The sequence below is a fragment of the Rhinatrema bivittatum genome, chromosome 4 (genome assembly GCF_901001135.1).
Source record: "Rhinatrema bivittatum chromosome 4, aRhiBiv1.1, whole genome shotgun sequence".
NCBI classification, from domain to species: Eukaryota; Metazoa; Chordata; class Amphibia; order Gymnophiona; family Rhinatrematidae; genus Rhinatrema; species Rhinatrema bivittatum.
The window spans coordinates 4830037-4847897 of NC_042618.1; the positions used below are offsets into that span (position 1 = coordinate 4830037).

Sequence of the window (17861 nt, forward strand, 5' to 3'; positions counted from 1 at the left end):
TGCTGTCGCCTCCGTTGTTTGAAAGTTATCCTCCCTGTGTGCGCTGTTAAAATGTCTTTAAATTGGTTTTAAGAAGATGTAGGCGGATGATATACAGTTTGACTTGCTGTGTAACGAGGATGGAAGCAGCCCTCTTATAAAACAGCCAGCAAACCGTCTCTGTTCTGTAAATACACGGCTGTCAGACCATGGTCTGCTGCTTAACTTACAAAAGGTTTTTTCCTCTGGATAGGAAAGGATCCCCCATTAGTGGATAGAGCGTGCTTGCCCCCAGTTAATTTGCAAATTCTGACTGTTGCAGGAGCCCGAGATCTTGGTTTTAGCTTGGATTCAAACCGCAGATCAGAAATCTGGCCAGGCTGGCTTTCTGTAAGCTATGGGTACTGGAGATGCGTGGTCCAGGCCGGTGTGCCCTGTAAACGTCACCGATGCCTGCTGCTCAGCCCCAGGCCGGCCCCGGGGCTCGGCTCTGCTCCAGCGGTGGGAGCTCCTGTCTGAAAACGCGCGTCTGCATGCATGCGTGCGTCCCCTTCCTGGTCGTAGCACGGAGAGCTGGGTCCTTACCTTGCGCGGCGCACACATCTTCCCTGCCTCTCAGCTCTTCAGGCCCCGTGCTGAGCCTTCACTGAGCTCGGGATGCCACTCACTTTGAATGCGGCGAGCAGCCACATGTGGCAGCCAAAGTAACTAACCGAGGCGGCTGCCCTCGCCGGACCAACCTCGCCTTCCTCCTGCAGGAGCCGGGGCAGCGCCACCAGCTCACGAGTTTGTTCGACCTTTATCTTTCTTTGAAAGAGACGCTGGTGGGGCTTTCAGTGTTTCCCGAGCTCCTCTTTTGCCCATTCGAGTCCTTTCCATGTCTATTTTGCCTGCCCTGTGCAGGTTTGCGAGCCACCCCAACGTTATTCGTAATGCAGGCGTGCCTTGGGCTTGCAAAGGTTGGTCCAGGCTATGGCATTGCCGGTGACTGATTCTGGCAATCCATTGCTTATAAGGGCCCCAAAGAACTGGTTGCGTTCGTTACAGCCAGCGCAGAACGCGGCCGCCAGACTGATCCCAGACGTTGCCTGCTGGAGGAGCCTTTGCCCTTGCTTGGTTACCCGGGCAGCGCCACCTCCTGGAGGGATGCGTCGTTTAGTGGGGACGATTATTACCAGCTTATGTTCCAGATTCATCCTGAAGATCCAGGGTGATCCCGGATGCACGGAAACGGGGCTCAGGTCAGTAGCTGTGGCCCGATCTTCTGCCCACCGAACCTGGCTCTCAGACTTTTGAAAATAAAGAGAGGCAGGCAGTACTTTTTGGACGGGCGCTGGGTAGGCCGATAAAGTAATGTAGAGGGGGGAGGGCTGTATAAGCAGATCGTATTTATTTTAAGAGCATTTTTTTTGTATGCACTTCTTCTCGATGTGAATTTGCAGCCCGCATTGTATTTGCTGCTGGATTTTGAGGAATGTGATGGCTAAACAAATAAACTGTGCTGGAGAATCCTTTGAGCGTATTTAAGAAAAGGCAGAATATAAATTAAAAAAAATAAAAATGTACTCCACAAACACACTTTGCCTCTTGTTATCCAAAACTAATAACTAATTTGTCTCCAACCGGATGCTAATTATCAGATTAAAGGGCATTTAAAGGACTTGCTAGCGTTTTTATTGATTCCCACTGATCACTCATTTGTTAAGTCATAAATAGATTATTCCATTCATCCAGAAAGCAACCACTGTGCTCACCTGCAGGAGGGCAAATACGTAGTCCATCCGCAGCCAGAGAGTATGCGCATAGGTGGGAATGAGAGCCCTTCTGAAAGAGGAAAGACACCTGCTCCAGGAGTTAGAGGACGGACGGACGGACGGCTCGTGGCCGTGCTGTGTGCAGGTGGGAGTGAGAGCCCTTCTGAAAGAGGAAAGACACCTGCTCCAGGGGTTAGAGGACGGACGGACGGACGGCTCGTGGCCGTGCTGTGTGCAGGTGAGAGTGAGAGCCCTTCTGAAAGAGGAAAGACACCTGCTCCAGGGGTTAGAGGACGGACGGACGGACGGCTCGTGGCCGTGCTGTGTGCAGGTGAGAGTGAGAGCCCTTCTGAAAGAGGAAAGACACCTGCTCCAGGGGTTAGAGGACGGACGGACGGACGGACGGCTCGTGGCCGTGCTGTGTGCAGGTGGGAGTGAGAGCCCTTCTGAAAGAGGAAAGACACCTGCTCCAGGGGTTAGAGGACGGACGGACGGACGGACGGATGGACGGCTTGTGGCCGTACTGTGTGCAGGTGGGAATGAGAGCCCTTCTGAAAGAGGAAAGACACCTGCTCCAGGGGTTAGAGGACGGACGGACGGACGGCTCGTGGCCGTGCTGTGTGCAGGTGGGAGTGAGAGCCCTTCTGAAAGAGGAAAGACACCTGCTCCAGGGGTTAGAGGATGGACGGACGGCTTGTGGCCGTACTGTGTGCAGGTGGGAATGAGAGCCCTTCTGAAAGAGGAAAGACACCTGCTCCAGGGGTTAGAGGACGGACGGACGGACGGACGGATGGACGGCTTGTGGCCGTACTGTGTGCAGGTGGGAGTGAGAGCCCTTCTGAAAGAGGAAAGACACCTGCTCCAGGGGTTAGAGGATGGACGGACGGCTTGTGGCCGTACTATGTGCAGGTGGGAATGAGAGCCCTTCTGAAAGAAGGAAAGACACCTGCTCCAGGGGTTAGAGCAGTGGTCCCCAACCCTGTCCTGGGGGCCCACTAGCCAGTCGGGTTTTCAGGCTAGCCACAATGAATATGCATGAGAAAAAATTTGCATGCACTGCCTCCATGTTAGCAAGGATTTTCCTGGCTCCCAGAGGTGGGGAAACCTCTCTTACTAATTCCACCACCTTCATCCATTATTAGTTCTTCTTAGAGAGATTTAGGGCAGGGCAGGAGGATTTCTGTTTCCATTTTATTTTTTTCCCTTTCAGGTTTTTTTTTTTTTTGTTTTGTTTTCATCCAGGATTTGGTCCAGTTCAGGTTTATTTTGATTTGTTTCATTTGTTGAAACGAAATGAACATTAAATACCAAACACCCCCCCCCCCCCCCCGAATTAAAAAAGGAACTGAAATGGGGCCCCTCTACCCTCCCCCTGGCTCCCTGCTGCAGGGTCTTCAATGTAGCAAGGGTCAGGGGCAATCCCCAGTCACTGCTGCCCCCCCATCCCGGGCACAAAAGGCCTGGAGACTGGGCCCCGTGTTTTATGGCTGCAAAGCAAGTGGCCATAGCGAGGAAAGGTGGGGGTCTCGGGGCCAGCTAGAGCCATTGTGCAGCTGGAGCTGGTGAGGCAGGAGCGACTGGGGATGGAAGGGTTAATGGGGGGCTGGGAGTGCTCGGTGGCAGCTCCAGGGGAGGGAGCGAGGAGGTCTGGGAGAGCTTGGTGGATTTTTTTTTTAACGAACCGAAAATATTAGAACATTTTCAGATATTTTTGTGTAGATCGATTTTCCATGCTTCATTCATAACAAACCCAAAACTGACTTGTTTGTTACAAAATGTGCCTTTGTTTTAAACAAAGGCAGGTTTCTGTTAGTTGTGCAGCGACTTGGACCTTGACGGAAAGGCATTTGAAAGCACAAAAAATCAGGAGGTCCTTATTCAGAAGCCATTTAGCTGGATAATGTGCTATTTGGCTTACCTGGCTATATTCAGCCCTCCCCGGAACGCCCCCTTCTTATCCGGGTAACATTCTGGCCCAATAACTTAGACAGAGCCGAGGATATTCAGCCGCGGGACTGCGCCACTGAACATACCCTGCTGGTTACCCAGATCTGTTTATCCCGCTAACTAGCTGAGCCGCACTGCGGCTGAAAATGGACCCCCAAATGTTTTTCTGGAAAGACCAGGACGTAGGATTTATGTATTGAAAATCTCCCCTTTAAAAACTGCACTCCCGCTTTTGGAAGTTCTGTTATTTTTTTTCTCTCCCTGCCCAGCATCCATCCCCCTTCCCCTCACCTCGTTTAAGCCCCCACAGAACGTCCCTGCTGTCTCTCTCCCTGCTTAGTTTGCCCCTGTCTCGTATCACACTTGCCCGTCCTCTAGGTTAGCCCCTCTCTACCCTGCAGGCAGGCGGCAGGCACAAAGCAGTGAGCTCCCTCCGGCCGCTGCAGAAAGGTGCATTAGCTTTGTCATTAGTTGGGGGGTTAATCAGAACAGCGCACATTTTATTGCGTGGGCCTCGCTGTTTGCATGGTCTCACTGGTTGGCTGATGTTTTCCTGCTCTGCCCGGTTCACAGTACCCGTTCCGCAATGCCGTTCGTATTGGTCTCTGAAATTCTGAACGGAGATGTTGTTGGCTCTGTGCTGCTTGGCCCTCGAGCGCCTGCGTCTGTGCGTCTGCCACCGAGGCAGGGCTGTCACGATAAGCTGGCCCGAGCGAGAGTAAATGAACAAGAAAGTAGATTCGTGAGCCTGGGATCCCAAGGGTGCCTCTGCCGAGCACCAAGACATTTAGGGCTGATGTGTGTACACTCAGTGGGGAGGAATTTTAAAGTCTGGCCATCTGAAGAAGAAAGAGGTAAAAGCAGGCAGTCACTCATGAATTGCAGCGCTCAGATTTTAGCACCAGGAGACGTGCATTTCTTGACCACTTCTTGCGTGCTTGGAAGCGTAGTACTGTCAAGGTGCCTTCCTTCTGGGTGAGAATGAGAGTGCGAACAGAGCTAACAAGTGGCAGCATCAGGGTCTTCTTACAGGGGTCCCATATCATCTGGGACTTTCTCAGTACCTGCAATAAAGGAGTTCTCGGGTGAGTGGGGATGTATGACCAGCGTGTGAGAAAAAGGGCATTAAAGTCTGAGAGTACAGATCCAGTGACAGCCGGGTCATGATTACAAGGTCCTATAGGGTTTGAGGGTGCAATCCCAGAGCCTTGACAGTAATGAGCCGGCACGCTACAAAACCTGTCTGAGGGCCGGATTCACCGCTGAATGGTTGGGTAGCCCTGAAGTGCCACAGACAGGCCTGGTTTTCAGGACATTCACAAGGAGTGTGCATGAGCTATATTTGCATACAGTTGGAGGCAGGGCATGCCAGTATCCCCGATGTGCAAATTCATTGTAGGTATCCTGAAAACCAGACCTGTCTGTGCTCCCTCAGAGCTGGACTTGCCTGCCCCTGGTAAAGGGGGGTGCATTAGTAACAAGTAACATGTTTCATGAATTGATAGATGAGTCCGTAGATGGTTGAATGGACTTTAGTGTGAGGGATAATACTCTAAACTCTCAGCTGCACTGTATACGGAGGGCGACTGTCCTGGGATTATCACATGGCATGCAGGGAAATGTAGTCCAGTTTTGTTCATGTTAATAGAGAATGCATCGAATGGGGTAAAACCAGGACTGGCTCAGCTAGTCACTCTAACTATCAGAGACGCATGTTTGAACGCATGAAGAAAGCATTCTGAGTGCTAGATTAGGTGGAAAGGCCAGAGGGAAACAGATGTCCTGCTTATGAAGGGGCAGGCCCTCATTTTGGTAAAAAAAAAAAAAAAGTCACCTTATATTGTGGCCTGTATATAAATCCATCTGTATTTTATGATATTCCTCTGTTCATTTTTTTTTTTTTTTAAATATTGGTCAAGCCAGCTTTAAAAGGTTGGCTGTGCCAGGAGAGAGAGGGCTTGCATTCTCACTAGAAGGGTAGTGTTAGGATTGAGTGAAAAGCATGCTTCCTCTTCAGGAATTACCCTTACCGTCTTCTAGAAGTCCAGGCTGTGACTTGAATTTACCAGGATTCAGGAAGATGGGAAGGTTTATTTGTTACTTATTTCTTTCTTTAAAGTTTTTATATATACCGCTTAAGATAGAAAACCCACGCCACGTGGTTTATATACCGAGAAGTCAGAGATAGCACTGAGCTCGAGAGGCTGAACGTGGGCTGTGTTTCATTTTGCAGGAACAAGGCAAGATCGGCGTGCTTTTCAATATCGGCACGGAGGACATCTCCATCAAAGAGGAGAGTACGCCAGTGAATGACGGGAAATACCACGTGGTTCGCTTCACCAGAAACGGAGGGAACGCCACACTTCAGGTGGACACCTGGCCTGTCAGCGAGCACTACCCCACAGGTACGTGCGGAGCCAGTGAAGGCTTTCCAACTCTTTCCAACAAAGACTACATCAAAATAATGAGCCCTAGAGCAACGTTCCCCAACCCTCTCTTGGAGGGAGGTGCACCTAACCAAGTTGGGGGTTGGGGTTTTTTTTTTCAGATTTTGGGTTTTTTTTAGATGAGATAGATTTGCATATCCTGGGTCGCCAATGTATGCAAATTTATCTCACACAGATGTATGATGGTTACCTTGCAACCCTTCCTGCAGGAGGGGGCTGGGGAGCACTAGAAACCTGTTCTGTAAGGTAGTGAGCTGCACTCCGGACCCGAAGAGTTAAACGGGAGGAGAGCTAGCCGGCTCGCTAAAACGTGAGCTGGCAGGATCCCCCGGGGTGAAAATTGCTTTACCAGGCGGTGGTATTTGGCTGCTATAAGTGTAGGCCTTGCCGGGGCGTGAAATGAGACTCATACGTTGAATATTAAAAGTACCTGCTCGGAGTTTCTACTGCCTAACCCCATCCACAAATACAGCAGGGGAAAGGACCCAGCTGCTGTTGTACCTATGTGGCTGTTATCAGTTTTTCAAAGATGAACTCACCTGGGCTGTTCCCCTGTGAAAATTCCCTACAGTTACGCAGGTACGAAAGCAGTGACTTAGTGAAAATGATCCTGGAAAGAACGGACGCACGCCGCACGGAGGGGCCTCTGCACTGATTCTCCACACGCTACGAGGACTTCCCATGTTCGCCAGTTTTAAAAACTACATTTCATAGAAATAGCTCAGCAATGCGATTCAAATTCCATACCAGTTGTTTCCTAGGATGTTGGCGGCATCTTTTGGGTATGATTATAGTTTCCCCTATAGCAGGTACGATATAGTTTCCCCTATAGCAGGCCATTTCAGAAAGCTACTTGAGCAGGAAACCTACTCTCCGATGATTCTTTTTCTCGAAGCTGCAAATCCAAAGTTTAGCTAATTGGCAGTAAAAAGCATGTGGTGGGCCAGAGCTGCTCGTGAAGCTGAAGCCGGCTGAGAAACCTCCCCCCGGAATGATCTCTACACGTCTTCCACGAGTAACGCGTGGACCTACCCTCTCCAATCCTCCCAGAGCCTAAATGCATCATATCCACTGGGTACTTAAACTCTACTGGCACAGGAGACTCAACCCCAGCTCAAAATTCACATCTGTATAACCCTTGCCTTTAAGTCCTGGATGCATTCCATGTTTGAAAAGAGCCATACCACTAAGATTTCCTCCAGGTTACCTCCCAGATGTAGCTGTAAGGTAATCAGGAAAGGACTGGTCTCAAGGAGATCCAAATTCAAAAGCCATTTAGTCGGATAACTCTTAGGTTATTTGTCTCAGTGGCTTCCCCGGTTATATTCCGCCCTTTTCTGGCCGAGATGAGATCCCCTTCTCTTAAAAGCGAACGCTTCCAGCATTGCCTGGAGGTGCCAGGAGCGGAACAGAGGGTCCCTTGCACCCTGCAAGCAGGAATGAAGGTACAGGGTGGATGGGGAGGGGAAGGGGGGGGGGGGTATCCGCGGCCATTTCTCTTCTTAGTCGGAGGGAAGGGAGGGGGCAGGCTGCTCATTAAAATAGAAAAAAAAAAAAACAGCAGAGGGAGCCTCTGCTCCTAAAAACATTTTTTGGGAGTGAAAAGAGAACGGCCCAACAGGGCCTTCACAAAATACGGGAGGTATCCTGCTAACCTTAGCCAGATAACTTGTCCACTAACCGCCCTACTGAACATGGACCTCAAGGAGCCTCGAGTGTGCTTCCAGGTAATCACAAAGAAATGCCCAGGAGGGCTCTGGACAGCTGCCTATGGTGCCCTGGGATGACTGAGCCTCAGGGCGCTGGTGCTGGTCGCCTCCAGTTGCTGTGATTCAGCCCTCGTCTTCCTTAGCCGATGAGGATGTGAACTTTCTTCTTCTCCATTCAAAGCCGGATTTCAGAGTGGCCGTACGGAATACTTTTGGGATCCTCTTTGGGTGCCACAAGGTAGTAAATGTGACCAGCAGACCACGATTTGATTGACCATTTTCTGTATTTATTAAATATTTCTGGTGTCAAAAACCCTTAAAACTGTGTTTAAGGCTGGGGTATTCGTTGAGGGTCTTAGGGTGGGTCTATGGTATTGCAGAGTGATGTGGAAGTATTGAACAGTCACTGAACTATGAACATGGATTGGCTAGAGATGCAGTTCTCAATAATCGGCAGGTGCTTACCCGTAGACATGAGCACAGAGGAAGCCATGGGATAGTTTGGACAATGAGTAACAAGGTATGTTAGCACAGAAGGGACTTCGAAATCTCTGGATCCTATCATGCAGTCTTTCTTTGCCCTAACAATACCCTCAGCCCCTAATATTCCACAAAAGACCTTTTGAGAATGGTGCTTTATGTTTTGGTTACCAGAGAAAGTTGGTACATTTTTTCCTGAACAGAGGTTCACCACTTCCATTCTTTTCTCTTCTACTCTTGGATCAGTTGAAACTGGTGGGCTCTTGTTAGCGGTTCTGTCTTTGGTGTACCAGCAAGACTGCGTTTTCATGGGCATAGGTTTGTTCAATGTTGCTGGTCGGGAAGTTTCGCTTGGCAGCTAGTGACACATCATTCCTAGAATACTTTTCCTCCAGGAGTGGGGTGAAAACATGGCTGCCTTTATTATATAGAAAATGTAGATAAGCCTTGTCTAGGATGGTTTAATAGGTTTCACACAGCAAACATTGTTGCTTTGGTTTGTTTTATCAGTTCAGATTCCTGTTTCATTTGCTTCATTCAGTTTGTTTGTTTCATTCCTTTCCATTAAAGTCAATGGAGGAAGTAATTCATCTTATTTTTTGACCCTAACATTGCAGCATCTTAACAGAGACCAACTTCTGGCCAACTCTGTATACTCACAGTTTCCCCTGCCATTGAGAAGACCCATTCATTGCACAGTTGGTGTAGATGAGCAGACTAAATTGGCCATTGGGTCTTTTTCTGTCGTCGCATTTCTATGTTTCACTAGGCTTGCTGGTTGAGCAGGAAAGGAAATAATAGGTGACCTTGAACAAGGTTCAGTCAGACCACAGCCTTGCGTGCCTAGAATGCCCATTGGGCAAGTGTCATTGACTTCAGTGGGTTCTCCAAGGTACCACAGGACTGTAATTTATGCAGGGGTCTCACTTGCTGAGGGGAGAGGGCATACTGGTTTCTGTTTTCATCTGCTGTAGCTGTAGCCTATGGCACGAGAGCCTGTTGTTTGGTGGATATGGGTGGGAAGATAAAGGTGGGGAAAGAAACAGCTTTCGGAGTGCTGCTGATGCTGACATTCCTGCGTGGGGAGCCAGCTCTTTCCTCTACCGAATCCCCACTGCCCCCTGTCTCTGATGCGCCCATTCTTGCACCCTAGCCACCAGCTTCTCCTTCCTACATTCCAGAGTGCCAGATTGTAGGGCTATATTCCAATTCTTCCATGGGTCACACAGGGTGACCAGCATGTGATGATTCAGATGGATGAGGATTTGACCTGATTTTGCAGTTGTAGCAGCAAGGAGTACATGAGCACCAACACCTCTGGTGCAAGTCAGCGTTCTGCTGGAAACCCTGTAACTTCTCCAGGATATTGACTATTGGGATGACCTCACCCGGGGTGGCTGTTGCTGAACTCAGATCCTGTGTGGCATCCTTGAAGGGCTTCAGGACTTGTACTTTCTGCCTTATGTGAAAGCAATCCTGACACCCCAGGGACTGATCTACGCTGATCTCGGCAACCATAGATAACTCATGAAGTAGTATCTGTTGCTTTACTAACCTCTGCATCATCAGATAGGTTTATTTATTTATTTATTTATTTATTTATGGTTTTTATATACCGATCTTCTTACATTATATGCACCTGGTGCCTACTCCCTGAATAAGCTGGTGCACAGGTGCACCAACTGCTTCTTACTTCTCACGGAGCTGCTGCCCACCCTTCATGCTCCAATTAAAATGCCCTGCTGTTTTCCTGAACCTCTCTATCACTTCCTGTTGAACAAAGCTGCCGACGTTTTTGGCCGCCATCTTGAGGGAAGTCCATTTTTTCTAGATGCAGCAAGTGTACAAAGCATTTGATGGTCTGATATCCTCCATTGCCCTCTTCCCTGGTCATGTTCTTCCGCCATCTATAATAGGAACAGTCTAGCTGCCAGCTCTCCATCATCATCCTTATTGCCATTAAGCTTTGGGCCAAGGTTTCACTCTGATCTATCTCCTAGGTGTGCAAAACAGCCCTCTTGTACCCTGCTAAGCTTCTGCCTGACCCTATCTTGTCCAGCAGCCACTAGTTTGCCATCGGGGATAGTTAGGCATGCATAGCATTCTAGCTGGTGGTCAGGTTGGGGGCTCCTGCAGCCCACTCACAGGTATCGTGTCTCAATACTGGTTTGTTTAGAAACAGTGACAAAATAACATTTCCTGACTTATGCACCGCAGGTAAACTTAACAGGTATCTCACAGTTTGGGTAAGGCTTACTTCCAGTCCAGGTATTCAGTCAGGTCTTTTTTTACAGTGGATTCTCTTCATAGACAGCACACAACACAACTGGAGACAAGATTTCTACTTCCAGAATTAACGTCATGGTATAGCATTAATACACAGCAGGAGAAGAGCTCACAGGTCTTTGTCCAAACCTTCCTTTGGCCTCCTAGCCATCTGAGAACGCCTTCCAGGTGAACTAGCCCTCCTTTTGACTGCCCTGAGGACCAGTCTGGAGCCTCAAGGGTGAGGCACTACAGCAAGTTATCTGCTTCCTGAAGCTGGCTTTCTCTGAGCTAGTGTATGCTCTGGGCAGAAGACATCAGTCCTGAAGTGAGCTGTTATTATTTGTAAGGGTTTTGGGTGGATCCCTGGACCTGTGGCAGATGACCACGGCCACGGGAGGAAGTCCCGTGAAGGCCACAGGTCAGGCTCAGCGTAGGAGACACACACACACACTAGTTCTTTTATTATACAGGATTGGTGAACCACCAGAGGTGGCAGTAGTGAGCTGGAAAGTAGCCCGGTTGGGCTTGTAGTCCCTCAGGCTCTGGAAGAGCGATCCCACAATGGCTGTGCTGAAATAGAGAGAACTGATATTGTGAGTAGTAGCAGGATATGCAGAGTTCAGGAATAGAGCCTCGTTGGTAATGTACTCACGCAGCGGTCTCTCAGGGAGGAGCGCAGGAGCTGGAGTAAAGGCAGGCCCTCGAGGAGCGAGTACCTGGTTCCAGGGAATAGCTCTGAGAGAGAGAGATGGTAACTCACAGATGTTATAGGCAGCGGTGTCTTCCTGGCAGAAGTGGAGTCTAAGTAGCAGGTCCGGGAACGTGGGCCTTCGAGGAGCGAGTACCGGTTCCAGACTGCGACCTGAAAGATAAGAAAGAGAGAGAGAGGCCCCCGAGGAGCGGGTACCGCAAATAGAGTAGGTCCAAAGGAGGCAGAGTTGCAAGGTACGGAGAGCGAATCCCATCCATTAGGAAGCCTTTGCTAACTCGAATAGCTAGCAATCGCGTAGGCCTTTTGTATCCTGGAATCATGACGTCATCACAGGGGGACGCCCCTGAGGTTCGCGCCACTGAAGGTACTTGAAGCAGGGCCGCGCAGCGCACACGTCCTAAGGCAGCTGAACAGCATGGCAGGAAGCAGCGCCCAAGCCGGTCCGGGGACACCGGAGAGGACGGCAGGCAGATGCCGCGGCAGCCAAACATCCATCAACCGCAGGAGGAGTCACCAGAGAAGTAAGGAGGGCGGAGTGGAGACGTCGGGCAGCGACAGTCGTAACACGAGCAAACCCCAGCAATGATACTTCTTGCCCTAACACTGATCCAGATGTTGCTGATTAAACAGATGCTACTCCCCTCTGCCTTGATCAGCTTCTAAATGTTGTCCTGGTGAGAACTTTGTAATTTTAGGTTAGGACATGAAGCAGCTCCATGTTATAAACCTCCTGCAGGGGCAAGTGGTCCAGAGCAATAGTTTCTCCAATGATCCATGTCACCACCTTCGATGCTGCCTGCCTCGTGACCCAGCCCAGTGATACAGAACACCACCCCATTTGCATCATGGTGGCTCGCCACTGATGCAGCAGTGAGGGCTGTTGGGGAAAGGGGCCAGGGAGTCTGCTCGGGAGACAGACTCTGCCTTTTCAGTGCCTTTCCTGCTGTGACCGTTGTAAGTGGAGTTTGAGGTCCTCAGACTGGTGCCAGCCTCCACTGAAACTAACTGTAGCGAGTGTCGTTCGCAAACCACTGCCTGAAAGATGGCCTAGAATGTTCCCACTACTGATGGCCTTTGGACAGTGTCACGACTTGGGTTGTGAGCCCCTTAGCCGCTGTTAAGATGGTGGAGGCTGACACACCATTGGAGAGGGTCCTCTGCATAGGCAACCACCTCCCCCTTGGGTTGAGCCCAATTATTTATTTATTTATTTAACAGTTTTATATACCGAAGTTCTAGCAACAAAGTTACTAATCAATTCGGTTTACATTGTAACAATAAAATTGACAGAATGTAGAATAATGTCTTACAGAGAACAGGGAAGATTTAACTTGGAAAAATAAAATAAAATAACTTAATGAGAACAATAAATAACTTCAACGGAGTAAGGAGAGTACAATTTAAACAACAAAATAATTTAGGAGAATATATGTTCGGAATTGAATGAGTTGGGCCTGAGGTCGAATATTGAAAAGATCAGAATAGTTATTGGGATTAGGAGAATGCTTGATTAAACAACCAATTACATGAGCACATTCCCCCTGTGTTATGTACATTACATTAAAGAATGCATCCAATATAAAATATTGACTATGATATTCAATTTACTAAAACAAGACTCTTCAGTATGGCTCTGTTCATCATTACGCCTATACAAGCCAACCAGGCATTTGAGATCGGCTGATAAAAATCTGCTGTCAAAAGAGCCAGATTGGATAGAACCAGGAATCGCGGTTTTTCCATTGCTGGGCCCAAACTCTGGAATACTCTTTCGGAGTCACTAAGAATGACTGCTGACCAAAAGAATTTAAAAAGAACCTTAAAACAAACTTTTTTAAACAAGTCTTTGATATTTAAATGATTCTCCCTGACTTATGAAACAACCTTTCAATCGGGAAATGTTTTTATTTTGTTAGGATATGCAGGGTTTTTGAACTGTTTGATTTTATGCCACTTGTTTTATAGTTATTGTTTTATTTGTTTGTTTGTTATTATAATTTGAGTGTTATTTTGTAAACTGCCCTGAGCTACTCCTAGAAGAGTCGGCACATAACATTGTTCAATAAATAAATAAATAGGTTCTGGCAGCCTGTATGTTTGTCTTATTAGATTGAAGCTCTTTTGAGCAGAGACTGTCTTTTTGTATGTTTGTACAGTGCTGCGTATATCATGTAGAGCTAATGCAATGTTATGTAGTAGTAGTAGTAAGGCAGGTGGCAAGCAAGGCAAAGTCCAGGTGTGATCTGAGGTCAAGGCAGGCGGAAAGCAAAACTGAGAGGCAAGGACCCAGGAGGCAGGCAAGTGAGGTCAGCCGTGGGACGGCCCCGTGATTGTCCCATCGTCACCTTCAGTGAATGAATTCAGCAAAATGCTGATCCTCCATAACTATAAAGCACCTTCACCTCTGTGACATCATTGTAGGATCTCATTTCTGGATCTTCAGGTTCTGCTGCTGGAGCTGGGGTTGAGGGCAATCCAGGAAGTAAAAGGACAGGTGTGCGCCTCTCACGCTGTCAACTGGCTGCTATTGCTGGGGGTTGGTCTTGGCCCCGGCAGGATCACTTACTGCCTCTGTGGTTATGCTGTCTGCCTGCTGCTGCTCACCAGATAGGCTAGTAAATGTAATTAGGTTGTCCAAACCTTCCTCAGCTAGTAAATTTTCAGTGTCTCTTTCCTCTAATGTTTCAAATCCCTCACATGATTCTTCTGAATCAGTAGATTCTGCAAAGATCTGCTGGAGATACTGGTCAGAAGGGAGCAGGGGGCAGTATGCTGGCTTTGGTTAATGCCCTCCTAGTGTATGTCCACTGTTCCTGCACCATATTAACAGTAGAAATGAGAGCAGGCAGATGCTATTCCACCTTTTCCAGCCAAACCTGCACCTCTAGCTTGTTTGTCTCTCTTAAAAAATCTCTCCTGATCTGAGCAAGGAGGCTGCTGATCCTCATGATCCTATGCCTTTCATCACCACTGCTACTTGTGTTTGCCCAAGGTCTCTCTCAAGGAATAATAGCCCAGACAGTCACTTTTGTCATAAAAATAGCACAATGTGCAAACTGATAATACTTGCTTAATGATTGTGTACACTAAGAAAGTAAGTGAAACTTAGTGCAAGAATGACACACATGAGAATTAATTCACTGTCATACTGACCCTTTTACTCAGAGAAAGTAGGAGACTGCCTCTAAGTTACTCCAATGCACAAACATGCCACATGCTGCAAGAAACAGACAATCTCTCTGATTGTATCTTTGCTGCAATCACTGGCACAGTGTCAGATGTAGTGATACTGTTGCCCTGATAATAGACTCTGGAGCCCTTTCACAGTGATTATAAACTTTCTCCTGATACTGTAAGCTGAGGCTCCTAGATTCTACCCTCCCCCTCAATCCTGGGACCCATGCTATTGGATCCAAAATGACGAAGAAACAATAATATTTAGGTGACCTAATACCTTTTAGAGAAATTTTGTATTATTTTTATTGTTTATGATTTTATGCTGATTTTATGATGTTGTGAACCACTCTGCTAAGTTTGTTTTGCATGTGCGGTATAAAGATTTTTGGAAATAAATAAATAAATGGAATCGCTGTCACCACATTCACTGCTTAAACTGTGCAGATGGTCAGATAACCATAAACAGAAATAATATTGCACATCTAAGATTTATAATCACCCAAATTTTAGCTGCTTCAGAAGTCATTGGTGAAATTAAGAACTCTTTTTAGCGGGGCAAATCTCTGTGCTGCCAGGATCTTCTGCAATGCCTTTGGTTTTCAGCACTTCCTGTTGCCTGTCACAATCTTTCTAGTTTGAGCTTCTGTGCTGGTGGTTTTGTATGCAGCCATCATAGATAGAGCTTAACTTGTCATCGTAGGTATCAGGTTCATGAGTGGTTAGTCTTTGATTGCTGGGCAGCTTTGCTAGTTCATGCTATTTCCTGGCTAAGCCTTCCAGATATGTAATTGGTTATTCTAACTCCAGGAGACACCTGGCTATGTCAGAATGCATTGCCAAGCTTGGCTTAGTTCAGTATCAGACATTATTTGGTCATCATGACCTTTTCAGAAAAAGGTCAATGGTATTTTCCATCTGTGGTTAGTTGTTCAGATATTTTTCGGTAATGTGCTAAGCTCTGTCTGTTCTCAGAACTTTTTGTCAGCGCCTCCTGCTGTTAATTCACATCCTGCTTTTCTTTTTGGCACTGACATCTAAAGCAACTAAATTCAAATATCTCTTACTGCTCATGTATTTCCCCAGCTAGCCACCAGGTATTTCTGTGGTTTAATGGTTTCTGTAGCATTTGCTTAAGGTTCTTTGTAAAAATTCACAGACCAAAAATGGTTGTGCTGCTAGAGAGAACAGAAAAAAATGTTTTATGCTTTAAATCCTATGTAAAAAATCAATTTCCATATTAAAACTATGAGCTAGCAACCCAAACCATAGCTAGGTACGATGTCAGTGAGTTACTTAACAGCATACTTTGCTTTCACCTGTAAATTATCTTTTTTATAATCTTTTCTTTCACTTTAACTTTTGAAGCAAGGAACTTCAAAATCATTTCTTTCCCTTTCTGAGATCCAACAAAAGGGTCACCAGTCCAAGTGTTCATAGTTTCACATTCACCTAAAAATTGATAAACTAATAATATGCAGCTACCTTCTGGAATAGGCTAGTTGAAAAAATGCTGAAACATGATCAGTCCTGCTCCTTCCATGCCTCATCCCTAACCAGCTCCACTCTGATTGACTTGTAATACAAAAAATGTATTTCTTTCATTCTGCCAGAGACTTTAATGGGACCAAGCTGAATGAACTGAAAAGGATTCTGATGTTTTTTTTAGGACTACACCTATTCAGTTCAGTTGCCCCAAACTGAACTGAAAATCAACTCATTTGCCTTGTTTTTCCTTTCAGATGGAAATGAATGCACATCCCAATTGATTTAAATATAGTGGATTCCACCTGGAGGCAAGAAGATATTCAATTGTTCTCAACCCAGTCTTAACTGGGTAATAGGGTTTTCAGGATATCTTGGATATATTTACCTGCACTGTCTTCATTCTATACAGATATATGTCATACATATTCAATGTGGATATCCTGAAATCCAAGTCACATAATGCCTGAGGAATAGGTTGACAACCACTGTATTAAATGACCTCTCGAGGTCCCTCAGGCCTTCTCATTCTGTGGCACTAGATGGCCTCTTGAAGTTCCTTCAACCCATGCTTCTGTGAACCTACAGTCTCTCGGGGAAGACTTGTTCTTTTATTTCTATTTTCTGGCATCAGTTGAGTACTGTGCATTTCATGGAACTACTACTTCTTTCCTCTTTTTTTTTTTTTCAAGCCAATTAAATTCTGTGAAGAATATCTGTGATACATTCAGAAAAATCTTTCTTATATTAAGTCAGTCCCTGGGGAGGAGGAGAAGAGTCTCAGAGAAAAAGAGCCCAAGCACAGTATGCTAATATCTTCCTGTAAGCTGCTGGTTTTATAAAAAGCTAAATAAATCTTACTTGGGAAGTATTTTATAGCACAGGAGAACATTAATTAAACAAGGCGGCCAAATGGAGGGCTGCTTTATTATAAACACAGTTGTAAATCAAGGTAGAATAATAAAAACAAAATGTCACATTCATTGGCATTTAAAATACTAAAAAAAAATCACAATTGCATTGATAACTGTTCTCTAACCACTTAAAAAACTGGCTCAGAGACATCCCGGAGTGAGAGAGAGAGCCATAGAAATGCATCAGCATAACCAATCACAAAGTTATTTGCAAGTGATGAGGCTGCTTCAGGAATATTTCATGACATCTTCTCTACCACGGTGCTGAAATTTCTACTGGAACCTAACTGCCTTTGTTACTACTGGTTGCAGAGCATTTCCTAAATGGAGTAAGGGATTGCAGGCTACAGGTGTTCTACTACAGCCATTTTTCCTGGGCTGTTCCGTTCCTCTGCACTTTTTAAAATCCAGCCAGCATCCCGTCACACTGCATGAACGGCCCTAGGGACGTTCAAACAGTTCATCTGGTTCCTGGATAGATTTACTACAGGTTAAACTTAGTTTTGCGTATTGTGATTAGATTTATATAATATTTTTCATTCAGAGGCAATACTAACAGTTCTAGCGCCTCTTATGCACCACCAGCACCTGAGTTAAGTGCAACACTGTGTGCCCGGGAGCGAGAGTAATGTTATCACAGCCCCAGTGCATGTAAGCGCTGCTGGGGTCACCCAGAGGATTGGGGGCATCTGTGCCATGGCTGGGAATCATCTTATATTTCATGTTTTATTGTGCATCGTCATTTCACCTAATCAAATGTTTGGCAAATCCATGGAACAGGGAGATAAAGTGACTTGCTCGGGGTTCACCCAGAGTAAGTGGCAGAGCTGGGATTAGAACCACGGCACAAGGAGATGGAGCGATTCACCCAAGGCCACGCGCATGGAGCCAGTGGTAGGGCAGAAACTCAAACCAAGGAGCTGGATTTTCCTCACGCATCCAGTGCAGGTCTTTCCTTTTAACTGTGGCCCAGATGAGTGCCTGAGAGGCTG

At 46.8% G+C, this 17861-nt stretch overlaps 1 protein-coding gene across 17 annotated transcripts in view; it reads left to right on the plus strand.

Moving 5' to 3' along the window:
* Nucleotides 1-17861, plus strand: part of NRXN3 (neurexin 3) — a 2187333-nt gene that overhangs the window by 1946579 nt on the left and 222893 nt on the right. For all 17 annotated transcript variants that reach the window (XM_029597682.1, XM_029597679.1, XM_029597681.1 and 14 more), the window contains one exon: nucleotides 5914-6085. In XM_029597682.1, the coding sequence (XP_029453542.1) occupies nucleotides 5914-6085 (172 nt within the window). The remainder of the gene's footprint in view (nucleotides 1-5913; nucleotides 6086-17861) is intronic.